The 16,058-nt window shown below is 49.6% G+C and overlaps 1 protein-coding gene across 4 annotated transcripts in view; it reads right to left on the reverse strand.

Annotated features, from left to right (window-relative positions):
• Nucleotides 1-16,058, reverse strand: part of SCARA5 (scavenger receptor class A member 5) — a 118,727-nt gene that overhangs the window by 18,563 nt on the left and 84,106 nt on the right. For 2 of the 4 annotated variants that reach the window (XM_002914411.4, XM_011218660.3), the window contains exon 7: nt 14,929-14,985. In XM_002914411.4, the coding sequence (XP_002914457.1) occupies nt 14,929-14,985 (57 nt within the window). Of the gene's footprint in view, nt 1-6,095; nt 6,445-7,063; nt 7,240-8,721; nt 10,834-14,928; nt 14,986-16,058 lie in introns of those variants that run through there. The other 2 variants (XM_019794316.2, XM_034661338.1) reach the window with 2 other exon arrangements.

The raw sequence follows: 16,058 nt of genomic DNA on the forward strand, positions 1-16,058 counted from the left end.
GGTGTCCAGAGTAAGAACTTTTACATTTTCTGGGGCTATCTCTAGTAACGACTTCCTCAAGCTTAGTAGGGGGCTACAGACATCACCATTACTTACTGCATAGAGCTACTTCTAGTCACATAGTCTTTAGGCTTTTCTAATCATCACAAATGGTGGAGAAGCCTAGAATTCGCCAGCTGCCAGGGACTTGGAGATCACATAGTGCCAACTGTTCATGTGATACTTGAGGATACAGAGGTCGGAGAGGTGATAGATAGATCTTGCCCATGGTCATCCCACAGTTAGGAGTAAGCAGAAGAGCTGGGACCTGACCTTGAGATTTAACCCTTGAGCCAATTCTCCATCTATACCTTTCTTTCGTCATTTTTCATAAGATCCCTCATTCTTTATGAGCTTTCTGGGCAGGGCCCACTGGATCTGCTTCACGACTTTGATGCAAGACGCCTTTTGATGGAGCAGTCACATTAAAAATAATTACTTTCACCTTTGAACTTCTACCCTCAATTCATAGAAACAGCCTGGCTTCTCCTAAGTCTTTATGGAAGGACCGAGAATGCAGTGATGCCTTGTGAAGCATGGCTGTTGCTGAGTTTGTATTTGAAAGTGAACGCGTCTCTGTTTCCGGGCAGGGGAAAGATAAACCAGCCTTAGCTTCTGAGAACAGTGCTACTATGTACTGAAGTCCAGGGTGATTCTACCTTCTGCGCACAGATTTGGGGTGCTGAACATGCATTATCTTTATTACTTCTTTATACATATCTTGATCAAGGTATGTATTTCTCTTTTTAATTATTCATTTACTTATCCAACCAGATGCACTTCTGGAATCCTACCACATTCCAGAATTGTACTAGGGGCTAAGGATGAATAAGTGTCATCTTTGCCCTCAAAGCTGTCTAATGAACTGATGGCCTACAATGGATAAGAACACAGAACGCCAGAGCTGGCAGAGACCCCCCCCAAGTCCAAACTCTCATCTAGAGATGAGAGAACTGAAGTTCCAAGAGAGGAAGGAACCAGCAGTCACTGGAACACCAGATCCCTTTCTTTCTAGACCACTGCTCCTTCCAATGCAGGCCACCTTCAGTACCTCCTAAGCCACAACACAGAGTTAAGCTGGTCTGAGGTTAAACCAGTAGAAGCCAAGATGGCGGCAGGCTGGTGCTCCCCAGACCAGGGCACTGTTTGAGAGAGCTCAAGCAAAGCTCTCGATCCCTGAGAGTTATAGAAACATATCCCATGTTCCCTTGGGCAGAGAAATGGTGTTTGTTCGCTCATGTTCTCTCATGTTCTCTCTTAATATTGTGCCTGGTTGGCTGAAGATGCTGATTCAATGTTGGATGGGATGGAGGGCAGATGGGTGGATGGATGCATGACTTTGTTAGTGAGTATGATCGGAATCCCCAGCTGAATGCCTCATGTTTCCTGTATCTCTCGGGATCTTTCCTGTATCTCTGGTTCCAGTCTTAACCTTCAGTGCCTGACTGTTCAGAATGGGCACTGTGCCCATCCACTGATCCCACCAGCTCAGGCAGGAATGGTGCTGTCCCAGGATAGAGGCCATGCACTCCCTGTGCACACAGTGACTGGGGGCCCTGACTCTCGGTTGCATCTCCTTGGGCCATCTTTCTCTAGTTCATTCTAGACTCCCCATTGCTGCTTGATCTCTAAACAAGTATTGACCCAGTCCTGGTGACAAAGAGGTATATAACCATGCTTCTCCTCGGAACACAAAAATGCTATGAAACAATTCCAGGCCATCCCTGGCAAGCACCACAAGAAGAGATCCAAGGCAGGTGTGTGGCCTGGTGAGGAGTAGGAGGGGACTGGTGGGAGCTGGTCAAGACATAGTGCCAGTGTTCTTAAGTCTAGAAGCACTACAATATTTTTTCTTCTTTACTTGTCATACTCACTTCCCAGAGTTGTTGAGGGGATCAATGACAAAGATTCTCTGCTTGATCAAACCCTAGCCAGGCTCCAGAGCCCTCTCAATGAGGCCTCAACTTTGACCCATAAAGTCTTGAACAAAACATAACATAATTTCTAACAGTTCGAGGCCATATCCCTAGAATGACCCTAGCCTCCCTTAACACACCTGCCTGAGAAAACTCAAGGCTGCCAAAAGAATTTACTGTTTGCTCCAGCCAACACCTGAAGATAGGGCCCTGTCTCCCAGCCTCTGTGGGAGGGAAGGAGCCTAACTTGGATAAGAACCAGTTAGCAAACCCAGATGCGTTTCCTAGGGACCAACCCCCTCCTGCTTTTTGTCATTTTTCACTTTCCTGACTCTACTGAATCCCCACTCACTCCCCTCCCTCTTCCCTCATTCTCCCTTTAAAACATCCAGTCACCTCTGTGCAAATGGAAGTTGAATTCGGTTCACACTGGCCTCTTTTCCCTATTGCAAGAGTATGTTACTAATTTAAGATCTGTCCTGACTGCTTTCACTAGCATCCAGCTTTGTTTATCTCCGACGTCAATGTCATAAGACCAGCATTAGACAAGGTCAAGGTGTACGTCATGCTTCCAGCCTGTGAGCCCTTCCTTAAACGTGGGTAATGCCATGAATGATTGGTTTGGCTCGAGACCTCAAACCACGATGATGGTGATTAGCAGGACCACCCAGATTCCCTTAGGAATGTGAGTTGGGGGCAATATGGAGATAACTGAGCAGAAGCTGCCTCAAAAAGAGGCAGGGACAGTGAAATTAATAAGGCATGTTGGAGAGGAGATACTAGACTGAAGCCACGAACCCCAACTGCTATGGCCCCCAGAACTGCCTTGGATTCTGGATGACATTCGCATCCCAGGCTCAGTGAGGCCCATTTGTACTATGACTCCTGATCTTCCAAAGTCTTCGCCAGTGTCCTTACGATAAGCCCCCATTACTCGAAGTGACCCAATGAGCCTCTGGTCCTTGCTACCAAAAATGCCCAAAGAGAGTACCTGGGAATGCCAACCATCAGTCTAAGGGCTGGCTAGCTACTTGCCTCTTGGGTGCTGGGTGGATTTGGGAATTAGGATGGAGGAAAACACAGTGGTGATAATCCCCGTGGGGAGGCGATGGCAGAATATAGAAAGAGCCTGGTTCTAGACTCAGGAACAGGGTTCAAATTCTGGCTCCACTCTTGGCCAGATCCAACCTCTCCACACCTACCTTCTTCTTAAAGTGGGTACAATGGTGGTGGTCGGGAGCATTAGCACACGTCAAGGCCTCGGTTTATCAGGGGCACTCATCGCTGTGAGCTCCCCCACCCTGGCTTTGTCCAGCATTTCTTCCAGCAAATTGTGGGTCAACTCCATGGGTTGCTGAGGATGGCTGGTAGACAGTGGCCTGAGCAGGGATCAAATCCTTGAAAGCCTCTTTGCAAAGTAATCCTGCTGTGTGCGGAGGGGGGCGGGGGGCTCGCCCCTCCAATTGGATTAATCTCCTGACTTCCTCTGCTCTCCCCGGAGCACAGTTCCTGGCTTCTCAATATATTAAGGGAGAGGGACAGGGGCGTCAGCAGCAGGCTGCCTCCTGCTGTCAGCAACTTTCGGCTCACTCATGCGAGCTGAATATGACCCTCCAAGCAAAGCAGCTCCAGAATGGTCCAGGAATGTAGCACTCTGGCTGAGGCCTCTCTGGGGCTCCTACCACAGACCTTACAAATCTAATATGTGGGGTTTCTCTCCTTGAAACAAATGTTTCTTTGCTCTCTTTGCCTTGTAAATATATGCGTAGGAAAAGCAAGGTCCCAGACAAAGAAGGCTGGGTCTAGCCCAGATTCCCCTGGCCCTGAACCCCTGAACCCCAAAACTGAAGGAGGCCTGGATGTCAGTCTTGAACCCCCATCCCACTTTAAACACAGGAATCCTCTCTGCTCTGTACCATCTCTGACAGCTGCTCGTCCTGCGTCCTGTGGGAACCCATTCCAGGAGTTCACGGCCAGCATCTGGTTTCATTCACAGGGTGCTGGCATCTCTGGACGGCTCCAGGGGTTCTCATCCAATTATTCCCTACCTTGTTTTTACTCTACGGGCTTCAGGTTTCAGTTACTGGGAAGCGAGAGGCAGAATATCTCCCTCTTTCTCCAGCATCTCGTGGGAGCACAAACAAGGGAGGGGTTTCATCCCTGGGTGCCTCAGCAGGTCTGAGGGGACAGCTTCATGGCCAGTGGCTACCATCTCATAACCTGTTTCCAGGGCTGGATTAGCCTTAGAACTGCCTACTGCCCGTGGAGCTTGTCCACCTCTGGCTCAGAACTGCCCCAAACCCAACTACAGCCAAGCCATGCTCTGGGCACCATCCAGGAGATCTCAAGTCCAGGACGGGCGCTGAAGGGAACTAATGTATACTCAGTTCCTCTGCCACACCAGACGCGTGCGAAGTGATTCATACATGCATTCTCTCATGATTCTTCACGACAGATCCATGAGTGTAGTTATTATGGATCTCACTTAACAGAGGAGAAAATGGGCCCAGAGAAGTCAAGCAATTTGCCCAGGGTCACACAGCTGCTACCAGGCAGAGCCAGGGAGAAGAGCAAAGGTCTTTCATTTTCAAACCACAGAGCCGACTATCAGACTGAATACTTGAGACAAATATTTAATAATGGCTCCCTTCATACAAAAAGTGTCTTTCACCTACTGCCCAACAGCCCTGCAGGGTCTGCAGGAATATGTGTCTTTAAGAGTAAGGGAAGGAGCCTTGGTGTTAAGATGGTTCTCGGGCCTGGGCTGCAGCTAGGAATCTCGGGGGGGGGGGGTCTTTAAAATCTAACCCTGCAGGGGGCACAGCTTTGAACACTTCAAGGGTGATGTCAATGCACCTTGGGGTGGAGAAGGTCTACATGAAGGGACCAATCGGGGATCAAGCCCCGGGCAACACAACTTACCAGTTGTTGGACCTTGTAAGACATGTAGGGATCACCTCCTCTGGGAGGGTTTCCTGATCTGTCGTCCCAACAAGCACTCCCCACATATGAGAAATATTATACCATCATTCCCTCTTTCAGGTCTGTGTGTACTCATCAGGGTAAGCCCCGTGAAAGCGAAAGCCATTCGGTACCCTTGTGGTCCCCATCTGTGGGAAATGTGGTCATTCCTCACTTGCCGGCAGTCTGGCGCATTGCAGTGCTTTACCCATTGTACCGAGTGAGTGAGTGATCAGACGTATGAATGGGATTCACAGCCTTCTGCTGGGGCTCCAGGAACAGAACGGATCCCTCAATATCCCAGACCCCGCTTGGCTGTGCAACAGAAGGGCCCCCAAGCCCAGGGCACTTTGCTTCTAAGACTAGGAGAGGAGGGAAACCCAGCCTAAGCCCGAAACATCACAGCTCCCCTCAGTTTGTTTATCCTGCCTTCCAGGCCAAAGCAAAACAAGTTAAAAGAAAGGAGGTTGTGTAGAATAGAAATAAACACATGGAGCTGGGAAAATAGGCTCTGATTTTCTGCAGCTGCAGAGTAGAGCCCGGGGGATAATTTGGACCATCTGCCCATTAAGGAAGTTGAACTTTTCATTCTCTTGTGAAGAAAGAACTCCCCGTGGCCCCCGCCGGCCCGCAGCACAGGGGCTCTGCACCCCACCTCCCCGAGGTGGGGGACGCTGGGCTCCAGCCTTCTCTAGACATGACACTTCTCTCTTCCCTAACATCTGTGGGAAATGTGGTCCGTATGGGAGGGACAGAAGCCATCCCACAAGCAAACTAAGGAATTTCTGGTGAGGCTCTGCTGGAGGGCATCATTTTTAAAATGTGGTCTGGCCTGTGGGTGCGTTTTATAAAATGCTGCTTCCCAATGGTAATCTGCTCTTAACTTAATATGGTGCTTTGTGCCTCCTTCAAAGCACTTTTGTTCCTGTGGTTTCATTTTGATCTTTGTAGCCCTCCTCTTGAATGGGTGGTACTTATTATACTCATTTTACAGGTGGGGAAGCTGAGAGCAGGGAAGGACGGGTTACGTGATAAAGTGGCCATACTAGGGTCCATCTCCAGCCCCAGGAGCCACTGGACTGTGTCTGATCGGGGCTCACATGGGGTGATCGGTCCTTTGCTGGGTAGAAAGAGTAGCACACATACCTCCCAAGTTAGGACTGAACTTAGCATGCTGGGTTTTTTTTTTTTTTTTACTGTTTTCAACGTTGGTCCCCCCAACTCTGTTGCCTATTCTTTTGGAAACTGGGCTTTAGTCTTATCTGATTTTGTTTCTCTAATGTCTTAGTCGTGGTTTCCCTGCTCCTTGTAGAGGCTCAATATGATGTGTCTGATCCCATTATAAATGCTTTCCCTGCCCAGCCCTGAACCAGGAGCCCATCTCATTGCAGTGGGAAGATATTGCTCATGCCCAGAGCTCGATTTGTAGGAATTTACTGGGCAGCCCAGTGGAGAGGGGTAGTCCTTTGCCTTGCTTTGCTCTTGGGCTTCTCAAAGTCCAGTGAAGGGTCAGTGAGTGGCAACAGGCCTTTAGGAGGAGAAAGAAATGCAGTTAAGAAAGGAGACAGCCACCGAACTCTCATTTAACACGCCTGCAGCTGTAAGAGGCTCTGAAGTTTATATGGCTACGCTCTAAAGTCTTTGAAGACCTGCCGCCTTTACCTCCTAGTCCCCTGTCCAGGATGGGTGGCCTTTGTTAAGAGGGTACTTTCACCCTCTACCCTCACCCACACTGTCCCCACCCTGCCCTGTCTCCTCTCTCAGTTCCATTCTCCTTCAAGTTCAGGGTCTGAGAGTCCATGGCTGGGAAGCATCCTATTATAACTTCTTGAAGGCAGGACCCGCCTCTAACACCAAGTACACCACTTTTTAGATCTATGATCTTGGGTGATTGATTTCACCTCTCAGCAGAGTTTCCCCATCTGTTAAATGGGATAATGACACACGCCTTAGAGAGGTATTTGGAAATATGGGTGAGCTCCAAGACTGGGGTGGTCGGTTCTCAAGAAATAGTGCTGAACTCAACCTAAGCCCCAAGGATCGCGCTGGGGGGTTGGGGGACCGAGGCACTGCGGCAAGACACTGGCCCAGCATTTGACTCAGTGAGGAAACCAGCCGTGACCCCCCCACCACAGCATCCACAAGACCTCCCAGGACGTCCACAGGCTTGGCCTCCTGCTTTCATCTTCTCTTTCTCCCACCGGAGCTCTACAACAGCGCACTTTGTGAGACAGGCAGAAGTCCAGCACTCGGGGGAGTCGGTCCCTCTCCATAACTGGTTCCAACTGGTTCCAAGGACACCCCCAACGGTGTTTGCCACTGTCTAAGGACAGGACGGAAGGGGAGCCATGCATTGAATGCAGTCGTAGCCAAAGCCGATCCAGCGTCCTCACAAAGCCCCGGCAGGGACCCCCCCCCACCCTGGGTTCAATCCGCAGTGCCTTCAGCAAGCTTTAACATCAGAGGAGGGAGCACAGAGTGGTGGGGATTAAGAACAACTCCTAAGTTTGTTTGAGTTGCTCTCTCAATAAACAGTTTAACCACGCCTGGTTTTAATGTACGTCTCAACTGAAAACTTTCTTCATATGAAACCCACATCCAAGACCAGAACTTCAATTCTTCCACGGTTCCAAGGTGTTGTTTTCATAGAAAATTCCCTGCTCACCTTCAGCATGAGTTGATATTACTAGGAGAGTTTTCTTCAGGGGCGCCTGGGTGGCTCAGTTGGTGAAGCGGCTGCCTTTGGCTCAGGTCGTGATCCCAGGATCCTGGGATCGAGCCCCACATCGGGCTCCCTGCTCAGTGGGGAGTCTGCTTCTCCCTCTCCCTCTGCCCTCCCCCCATGCTCTCTCTCTCTCTCAAATAAATAAAATCTTAAAAAAAAAAAGAATTTTCTTCAGGGCAAATCCCAGAAGCCACCATGTGTTTGCCAGGGAACTGGGAATGCCATCCTTGTGGGGACCGCTTCTAGACTCCTCTTGGAAGGGTGAGGACAGCAGTGTCAGCTAAATGTGGGCAATGAGAGAAACAAAGGCTCAGCATGTGACCCACTCCCTGGCTCGCTCACTGTGAGAAGAGTAGGTGCCTAGGGAACAAACCGGTTACCTCCGCTCACGGTATGACAGAGCCCCGGCAAACAGACGGTCAAAAGAAGCAAACCTTCCCAAGTTTCACTTACATACCTCACCCCAAATTCTTAACACTCGCTCCAAACACGGGCTTGCTTCTGTTCCAGCTCGCCCTTGGCATGGGCCCTCAGTTGGCTCCTGCTTTCACTTAGCATACATGCAGAATCGGGGTACAGTTGACCCTTGAATCGCGTGGGTTCGCTTATATGCAGATTTTTTCCACTAAATACAGTACCATTCCATGTATATATATGTTTATTCTCTTCCTTATGATTTTCCTAATAACATTTCCTTTTCTCTAACTTACTTTGTTGTAAGAATAGAGCATATAGGGGTCCTGCTAATGACCTCTTAGCACCCCTCTGCCTCTCGGAGAGCACCCATCCCCTATGGGGGCTCTGCTCCTCCTCACCTAAGCAGGTTTTCCTCACCAGGCCCACACAGCAGCCCTTCCTCTCTTCCCTTTTAGAAGATACCAGTAGCTCCACACCTAGCACTCTCAGGCAGCTGCCCCACCCCCACCACACCCCCCACTCTACCATCCGCCTTCTTAAAGGAGCCAGGTCTTTTGTTTTTTTCCAGGCCCTCTTGAATCTGTTTTAAGCCGCCACACCAAGGGCAGCATAGATTAATCAGAGCTGAACTGCTTTCTGCACATAGCGATTTAAAGCTCTCCTGGAAAGGGGTCACTAGGAAGCTTTCAGGGAAAGTCAGTAGATTTGTTTTTGGAAGGCTTAAGATAAACTCTTGGCAAACAAGAATGTCTGGTGGGCCAGGTCCCATCCTCTGCACAGAACAGGAGGTAAAAATAAGAGGAAACTGCAGCAGGGGAGGCTGAGAGCCTGGCCTCCGCGCCGCCTTGCCAGCAGGGTCAGAGGGGACGTGGGTCTCAGGCTCACTACCCCACAGCCTGTGTTGCTCCCCTAGAGCTCATATCTCTGCTTCTCAGGAGGACTTTCTAGAAGGGGGGCAGCTCAGCCAAGAGAAGAAGCAGGAGCAGCCGAGAAACTCGGGCTTGGAATGTGGACCCTTCTAGGGGGAGGGAGAGTCTGCCTACCGTGTGCCTGGCCTTGGTCTCAGAGCTGGGGCTCACCAGAGATGGCTGAGGCTCCGTTTTCATGAGCTTGGCTGCTCACCCCTTGCTCCCGGCTCCAGCCTGCTTCTCCTCCTGGTCAATCACCTCCTGTCGCGGCTGTGTCACTCCCTGCTGACAGCCCATCCTGGCTTCCCAATGCCCAGAGGTCAACCCTAAACTCCTGACCATTCACCGCCCCACCCCCCGCCAGTCTACCTTGCTGGCTGTATATTTTTTGCTTCTTACATCCCCAAACCTCATCATGCCAAACTCTTTGTGTTAATTGTTCTCTTTACCTGGGATACCTCTGCCTTCCACACCCACCTGTTGGACACCATTTTGTCAAAGACATCTCGTCAAGTGACTCCCAAAGGGGCAGGCAAAATTCGCCTCTGTACACACGTCTACTATAGTCCACGCCACACTCCACTGTGATCCTGTGTCTATGTGTCTTTCTCACCTGCTAGATAGTGAGCTCCTCAAGACGAGGCCTGATTCATCTTTGGTTTCCCAGCCATCAGCCAGTACCTCAATACCAGTGTGCCAAAGAAGAGAATAAAGCAACGCTCTCCTCCCTAAATGTTTTCCTTTCTGCCACATTTCTGTCTTCGCTTGATGACAGAAGTGAGGGAGGCCAATCTGTCTCGCCTCTCTTCCCTTCCATGGCCAGCTCCACGCCAGCCCCGGCTTCTGATCCATGGGCTCCTGCCCTTTGCTGTCTCTGCTGTTTCTATCCATTCCCGCGTGCCTGGTCTATCCACGTCCTGGCTGCTCATTTCTGGCTCTCCGGCGCCTCCCACTCTCCTCCAGCCCGGACTGGAAGCAGCATTTGCCACGGGACAACTTTTCAAGGGAGCTCTGTGTCCCTCTGTATTTTCTGTCACTAGACATAAACTCAGGGGAGGAGACACTTGATCACTTGACCATCTCCACACACCCTTTAGGGATCTCATCTGTCCGTCCACACTGTGTGAGGATAAAGAGAAGGAACAAAGGATTGGACGAACTGAACAAGTGTGTGGGCGAACACGGCCAGCTGTGTGCGGGTGCTGCTGTGGGCATTACCTCGGTCAAGCCCATGGGCTTGGGTGACCCAGTCCCAGAGAACGGGGGAGGCAAGCCAGGGCACGGCTCCGCTGGCAGATGCAGAACAGTGGCCAAGTTGTCCAAGGCCAGAGAGAATAAAAGATAGTCCCAGGATGTGGCAAAGGATGGAGAGTGGGCTCAAGGCCAGACAGGCCTGACTTGTAGCCTTGACCCTGCCCCTTATGTACTCTGATGACCGTGGGCACCTTTCTTCTTCTCTACCATTAGCTTCCCCCTCTCTCGAAGGGGACATAGCCATACCTCTCGAATGGTCCTGTGAGAATTTAGTAAAATAATGTGCACAGAAACTTGACTCCTTACAGTACCAGCTACACGGCTGCTAGTAGTAGTATGTGGGTGGTTAGTTTTAGAAGTATGGTTTCCTTTTACAGCGTGTTATTGCTGGGGTATTAAAGTTCTATAAGGAATTATAGATAAATACAGTTACGTTCATAAAGAAATATATTTGCATATAAAAAGTCCAGCAGCTCTGCCTGTCCAGGCCTACAAGAATGCTAATTTCTGGCACCAAACGGATTCCCTGGGGCACCCCGGTGCAGCTCACTGTAAGTGCGGGGATGGAGGAAGGGAATTCGTGCACTCCGAAGGACTCTTTGCATTCCTTCCTCTAAAACAGAGATAGAAACATTTCAGCAGTGATGGGGAAAACACTGTCTAGAAATCACCCCCCTGATAATTTCTTTTGAGTTTACGCTACACGATAGGGTGCCCACTGCTCTTCCCCCTGCAAACTTACTTCCCTAACTATTGAAAACACACACAAGGTGTTAAACATTTTTCAAGTTTTCTGAGATGCCACTGAAAACTCTCAACAAGCACTGACTTAGAATTTACCCCTGGGTCGTTCTGCATATTTTTTTCCATGTGAAACCAAATTGAGGAAAAGTTTTTAAACAATCTGAACTTATATCCTGCTTTAAATTCATGCTGTGGGACTTAAACAAAACTGGATCCTTTACCCGCCCCTGAGCTGCAAAAATACTATTTATTTTTCCTGCAAATGGACCATATATGAGGGTAAAACAAATGTCTTTCTGTCTTGAGATATGTACATGTAACTTTTTTTTCCTGGCCAAACTCCCAAAAGCCAAACGTCTAACAGAAAGACTGATATCACCCTTGCTTAAAAAGAAAAGAAAAAAAGAAAAGAAAAGAAAAAAGAAAAGAAAAGAAAAGAAAAGAAAAGAAAAGAAAAGAAAAGAAAAGAAAAGAAAAGAAAAGAAAACTTTATCTCTTGTTAAGCAGAAATCGGGAGATCTGGATTCTAGACTCAGTTTGAACCATGACCTGGCCGTGGGACGCAGGGATTCTCTCCAGCTCTCTGTTCTTGGTCCCTGTTCAATGAACTGGGGGTGAGAGGGTGGGGGGCTCAGGAATGGGAGAGGAGTTGGCCTGAAACCCCACTTGGCTCTAGAATCCTATGACTCCAGATCAAAGCATGGGTAAACAATTGCAAGATCCTATTCTGAAAAATATTTTAATATTGACTCAAAACACAGGTCCCAAGAAATTCTCTGTAACGCCCTCTTTCAAAGGAAAGCCCCCAGCTGCTGATTCTGACCTGAGGGGTGTGTAACTTGGGTCCCGCATCAATCCCTTTATGTAGTAATATCCCCACCTGCTGGAACTTTAGGTTTTTGCTGCTAAAGGTGGGAGGTGTTTGGTCAATGTTCCCCAAGCTGAGGAAGGTTCTTTTCCACAGTGTTGCTTTGTGGAGGAGGGCGGAGCTCTGGTGCTGAGTCCTTTCTCCCACCCGTTAGATCTTATGGTGGGACTGCCCTGTGCTCTGGGAATGACAGAACCTCCCAGAAGCAGTCGCTCGATGCTCATCAGAATTTCCACACTTTTCTGAAAGATGATCCTTGGCTTCCTCCTCAGAGCCTGGGTCCCAGGGATCCAGTCAACGCCTCTTGGACTGGAGCTCCTTAAAAACCGAACCCAGAGTCTGACCATAGCTTGCGTTTGGTGTGGTCAGAGGCAGGCCGGGGATGGGGGGAGGCCGTGGGGAAGAAGCCCCCTGCATGGGGCCACACCGAATTGCTTCAATGGTTTCCTTAAATCCATATCTCCAGGTGAGGGACTCACTAGGGGTTTTAAGGAGCCCAGGCTGACTCTTCAAGACCAGGGGCCCAAGATCTCATTCCAGAATTAGAGAAGCCAGAGTCCTGGGTTTTCTGTCCCGCCTCTGCTCCTGCCTTGGGAGAGTCTGCCTTCCACTGAAAGCCTCTGAAAACAGGAGATAGATGGATGGCCCACCAGTCATGTCCTACGATTCCTTTGCGTCTCCCGTGTTTCTCTGTACGCCGAGTAAAGCCTCCCATCTGTGGAGCTGTCTCTCCCGAGCCAGCTCACTTTCCAGGTCCATCACCCGTGAAGTTATTCTTTGGGTCCCGTCAGGAGACTGCAATGAGAAGCTCAGAGCTTTGTGTCAAGGCCGCCGTCTGAGCTCTGGGCTCGTGGGAGGGTGTAGCCCCTTCAGGGCAGGAAAGAAGCTGTCATTCCCTGGGGAGGGGCTGTCCCGAGCTGACATCAGCCTCTTGTGGTGCAGTCCAGAGACTCCAGAACCAAGTAGATGCGATGCGTTTCTCCCAAGCTCCCCACCCATGCCTGTGGGAGCCCCACACCACTGTGGCTCAGCCCCCCATACTGTGCCCTCAACCTCGCAGCCCAGTCCCCCTGCAGAGCCCAGCCCGCCGGGCCCATGGAAGCAAGGGAAACAGTAATGAAAATGTCCTTTTGGGATTCATGGTTACTGGCAAGCCCCACCTCTTCCCAGGCTAGCAGAGACCCCCTCTCTCCTCTCAAGTTGGCTGAGCAATAGTTACCAAAGAGTCCTTGACAAGAACCCCTGGAATGTGGGCGGCATTTCCGGTCTCCCTCTCAAAGGTCATCTTTCCACACTTCCTCCCTTCTGCCACCCCGTCGGGAATTTTTTATTTCACAGAGCTAAATGCCACAGTCCTCCTCAGCTACGTTGGCAGCCTTCCATCAGAAAGCAGTCAACACAGAGCCAAAGGCAGCACCCCAAAAACAAAGTACAGTGCCCAGTCCATTAGATAAGCGTGACTCAGATCTGTCACAGATGTCCCAGATCATAGCCAGACTCCTTTCTTCTGTCTTCAAAACTCTCCTCTTGGCTCCTAGCAAAGTCCACCAGGTCTCCTCAGCTAGCCAGGACACTCCCAGTTAAACCCTTGGCTGCCCTAGAAAGGGACTAAGGACAATGCTAGAAAGACTGCACCACATACGTTGTTTTGTGGATTCTAGCGTCTAAGGTGAAGTGGACGTAGCGAGTCCAGGGTAAGCACAGGCATATCTCGTCCTCAGGTACGGCCACCACTTTAGAGTGACAAAGTGCCGTCACATACATTTTTCCTGTTTGATCCTTTTTTTTTAAAATATTTTATTTATTTATTTGGGAGAGAGAGAGCACGAGCAGGGGCGGGGGAGGGGCAGAGGGAGAGGGAGAAGCAGACTCTCTGCTGAGCAGGGAGCCTGACCTTGATCTCAGATCACGACCTGAGCCAAAGGCAGACGCTGCATTGACTGAGCGACCCAGGCACCCCTCCTGTTTGATCCTGAATCCTACCCTGGGAAAGAGAAGGCCAGAGGAGGCAGGAGACAAGCTCAAGTTTCAGGAGACCTTGGAAAAGGGTGCTACTTAGGAGAGAGGTCTCCTTCTTGGTCCTGCATGATTGGGATGGAAGTATCATTTTACTACTAGAACCAAAGATCAGCCTTAGGGAAACCCTTGGTCTGGGTCCAATGTGTGAATGTGCAGTGGCGTTGGTCCCTGAATGTCAACAGCAGAACATGGGTGCAGGTGCTCTTTCCCCAGGCCCAGTCTTCCTCGAGAGCCAGGACTGGAGCAGATGCCCTAGAAGGGGAAAATCTGCTCATGGCTTCACGTGGAACGGCAGCAGTTCAGAGCCCAGCAAACACTATACACTGGTATTTTGTTGAAACTTGGCTAGGAGACTCACTCTTCTCTGACAACGTCTCTAAGCTTCTACATGTAGCCCTTGGGGGGTAGGGGGTAGAAACCCTACAAAAGAGAATCATAACTAGATAGGCTGGCTTCCCTTGTCAACATGTTAGGGAGGACCCTCGTTGATAAGGCTGCCATTCCTAGACTTGGTGCTCTGCCCAAAAATGAGATCCCCAGCATCACTGCTCAGTTCATGGCAAAGGAGGAAAACAAAAGGGATTCTGCTTTGTCTCTGCACCTTTGCACATGTCAGCATATCTGCATTAATGTATCACACAGAATAACAATATTCGACACTTACTGAGTCCTAACCACAGTCCAGGAACTGTGATAAGCACTTTATGTGAATTAACTCATTTAATTCTCACAATGACCCTATGAGGTAAGGATTCCTCTTATCCCCATTCTACAGATGAGAAAATTGAGGCACAGAGATTATTTAGCTAGCTCGTGAGGCAGCCAGGAGGGAGCACAGGCATTCTGCTTCCAGATCATTCCATACAACCACTGGGCTTATACCACATCTGGGAGGGCAGATTGTGCGCCTGGAGTCTAGCTATCTCTTGCTGGGCCAGCAGAGCCTTGGAACAGGGAGGGAGTTCCTCTGACACGGGAACCCTGGCCCATGGCTCCAGACTCCGGCCCCCCAAACATGTGGGGTTGCTCAGATGCCAGCTGCCACAGATTCCAGTGACCGCAGTAGAATGTCCTTACCGGCATCCCCCGCTCTGTCCCCTTTGTCTCCTTTCTCTCCTTTTGGGCCTCGGTCACCTGGCACAGAGGAGGAAAACTGGCATTAGAAGTGGAAACAAATCCTGACCATGAATAAAATATTACCTGCAGGAGATGTATCAACCCAACACCCAAGAAACTCTCAGCAGGAGCCCCCAGCACTGGAGGGCCTGGCAGGGCAGGAAAGATAAGAGCTTGAGTCAATTATGCTGTATGTTTTGGTCACCCCAGGAAGGAGGTCAGGAGGTCCAGCTGAGAAGTCTCGCTCCATCCTAATTAAAGTGTAGAAGCAGGGTCTACCAGCACAGACTGGAGTACGCGGTACTCAACAGGAAGAAGACGGGGCAAAGATATTCCTAGGAAGTAGGCAAGGTTTTAGAAGTGCACGGCCAAGTTTGCTCTAATAAGCACATGAAGAAAAGATGGGGGAGGGGCCTTGGTTACTTAGGGAGGACAAAGGTTATATGTCAGGCAGATTTACTTGCGGGGAGCGGGNACATGAGGGAGAGTTTTCGGGGAAATTGTAGAATTTCCTTCTCAGGATATGGTGGAAAGAACAGAGCTCTTTTTCCAGCCAGCATCTCACACTTCAAAGAAGTAGAATGTCCTGACACCACTCAAGGAGGCACTAAAGGACCAGGGGATTCTATTCCAAGTACTTCCAGAAAGATATCTGCAAGTCGAAAGCCTATGGCGTTGTCTGGTGCAAAGAGCAAGCCAGCAAGTTCCAGGGAAGGATGCTTAATGTGATCCAAGTTTTGAAAAAAAAAAAAAAAGACAAAAAAAACAAGGCAATTATATACGTAAATATGAATATGCTTAGAAAAAGATCTGGCAGGATGTGCCCCAAAGTGTTTACAGTAGTTCCTCTAAAGAGTAATAGCATAAGGGACTAAGGGGGAGGGGAATCCCTTTTTAGTTTATACCTTACGTACTTCTGTATTGTCAAATTTTTTCAACAAGCATGTGCTGCTTTTGTAGTCTGTTTTAAAATCATTTTTAAAAAAATGATAAAAGGGAGGAAAACCTCAGCCTGTTTAATCACTAGAAAGTACCCTGAAAGTTCCCAGCAATCTAAGACGCAGTGACCATCCTAGACACGGGGTGGGAAT

The sequence above is a fragment of the Ailuropoda melanoleuca genome, chromosome 5 (genome assembly GCF_002007445.2).
Source record: "Ailuropoda melanoleuca isolate Jingjing chromosome 5, ASM200744v2, whole genome shotgun sequence".
NCBI lineage: Eukaryota > Metazoa > Chordata > Mammalia > Carnivora > Ursidae > Ailuropoda > Ailuropoda melanoleuca.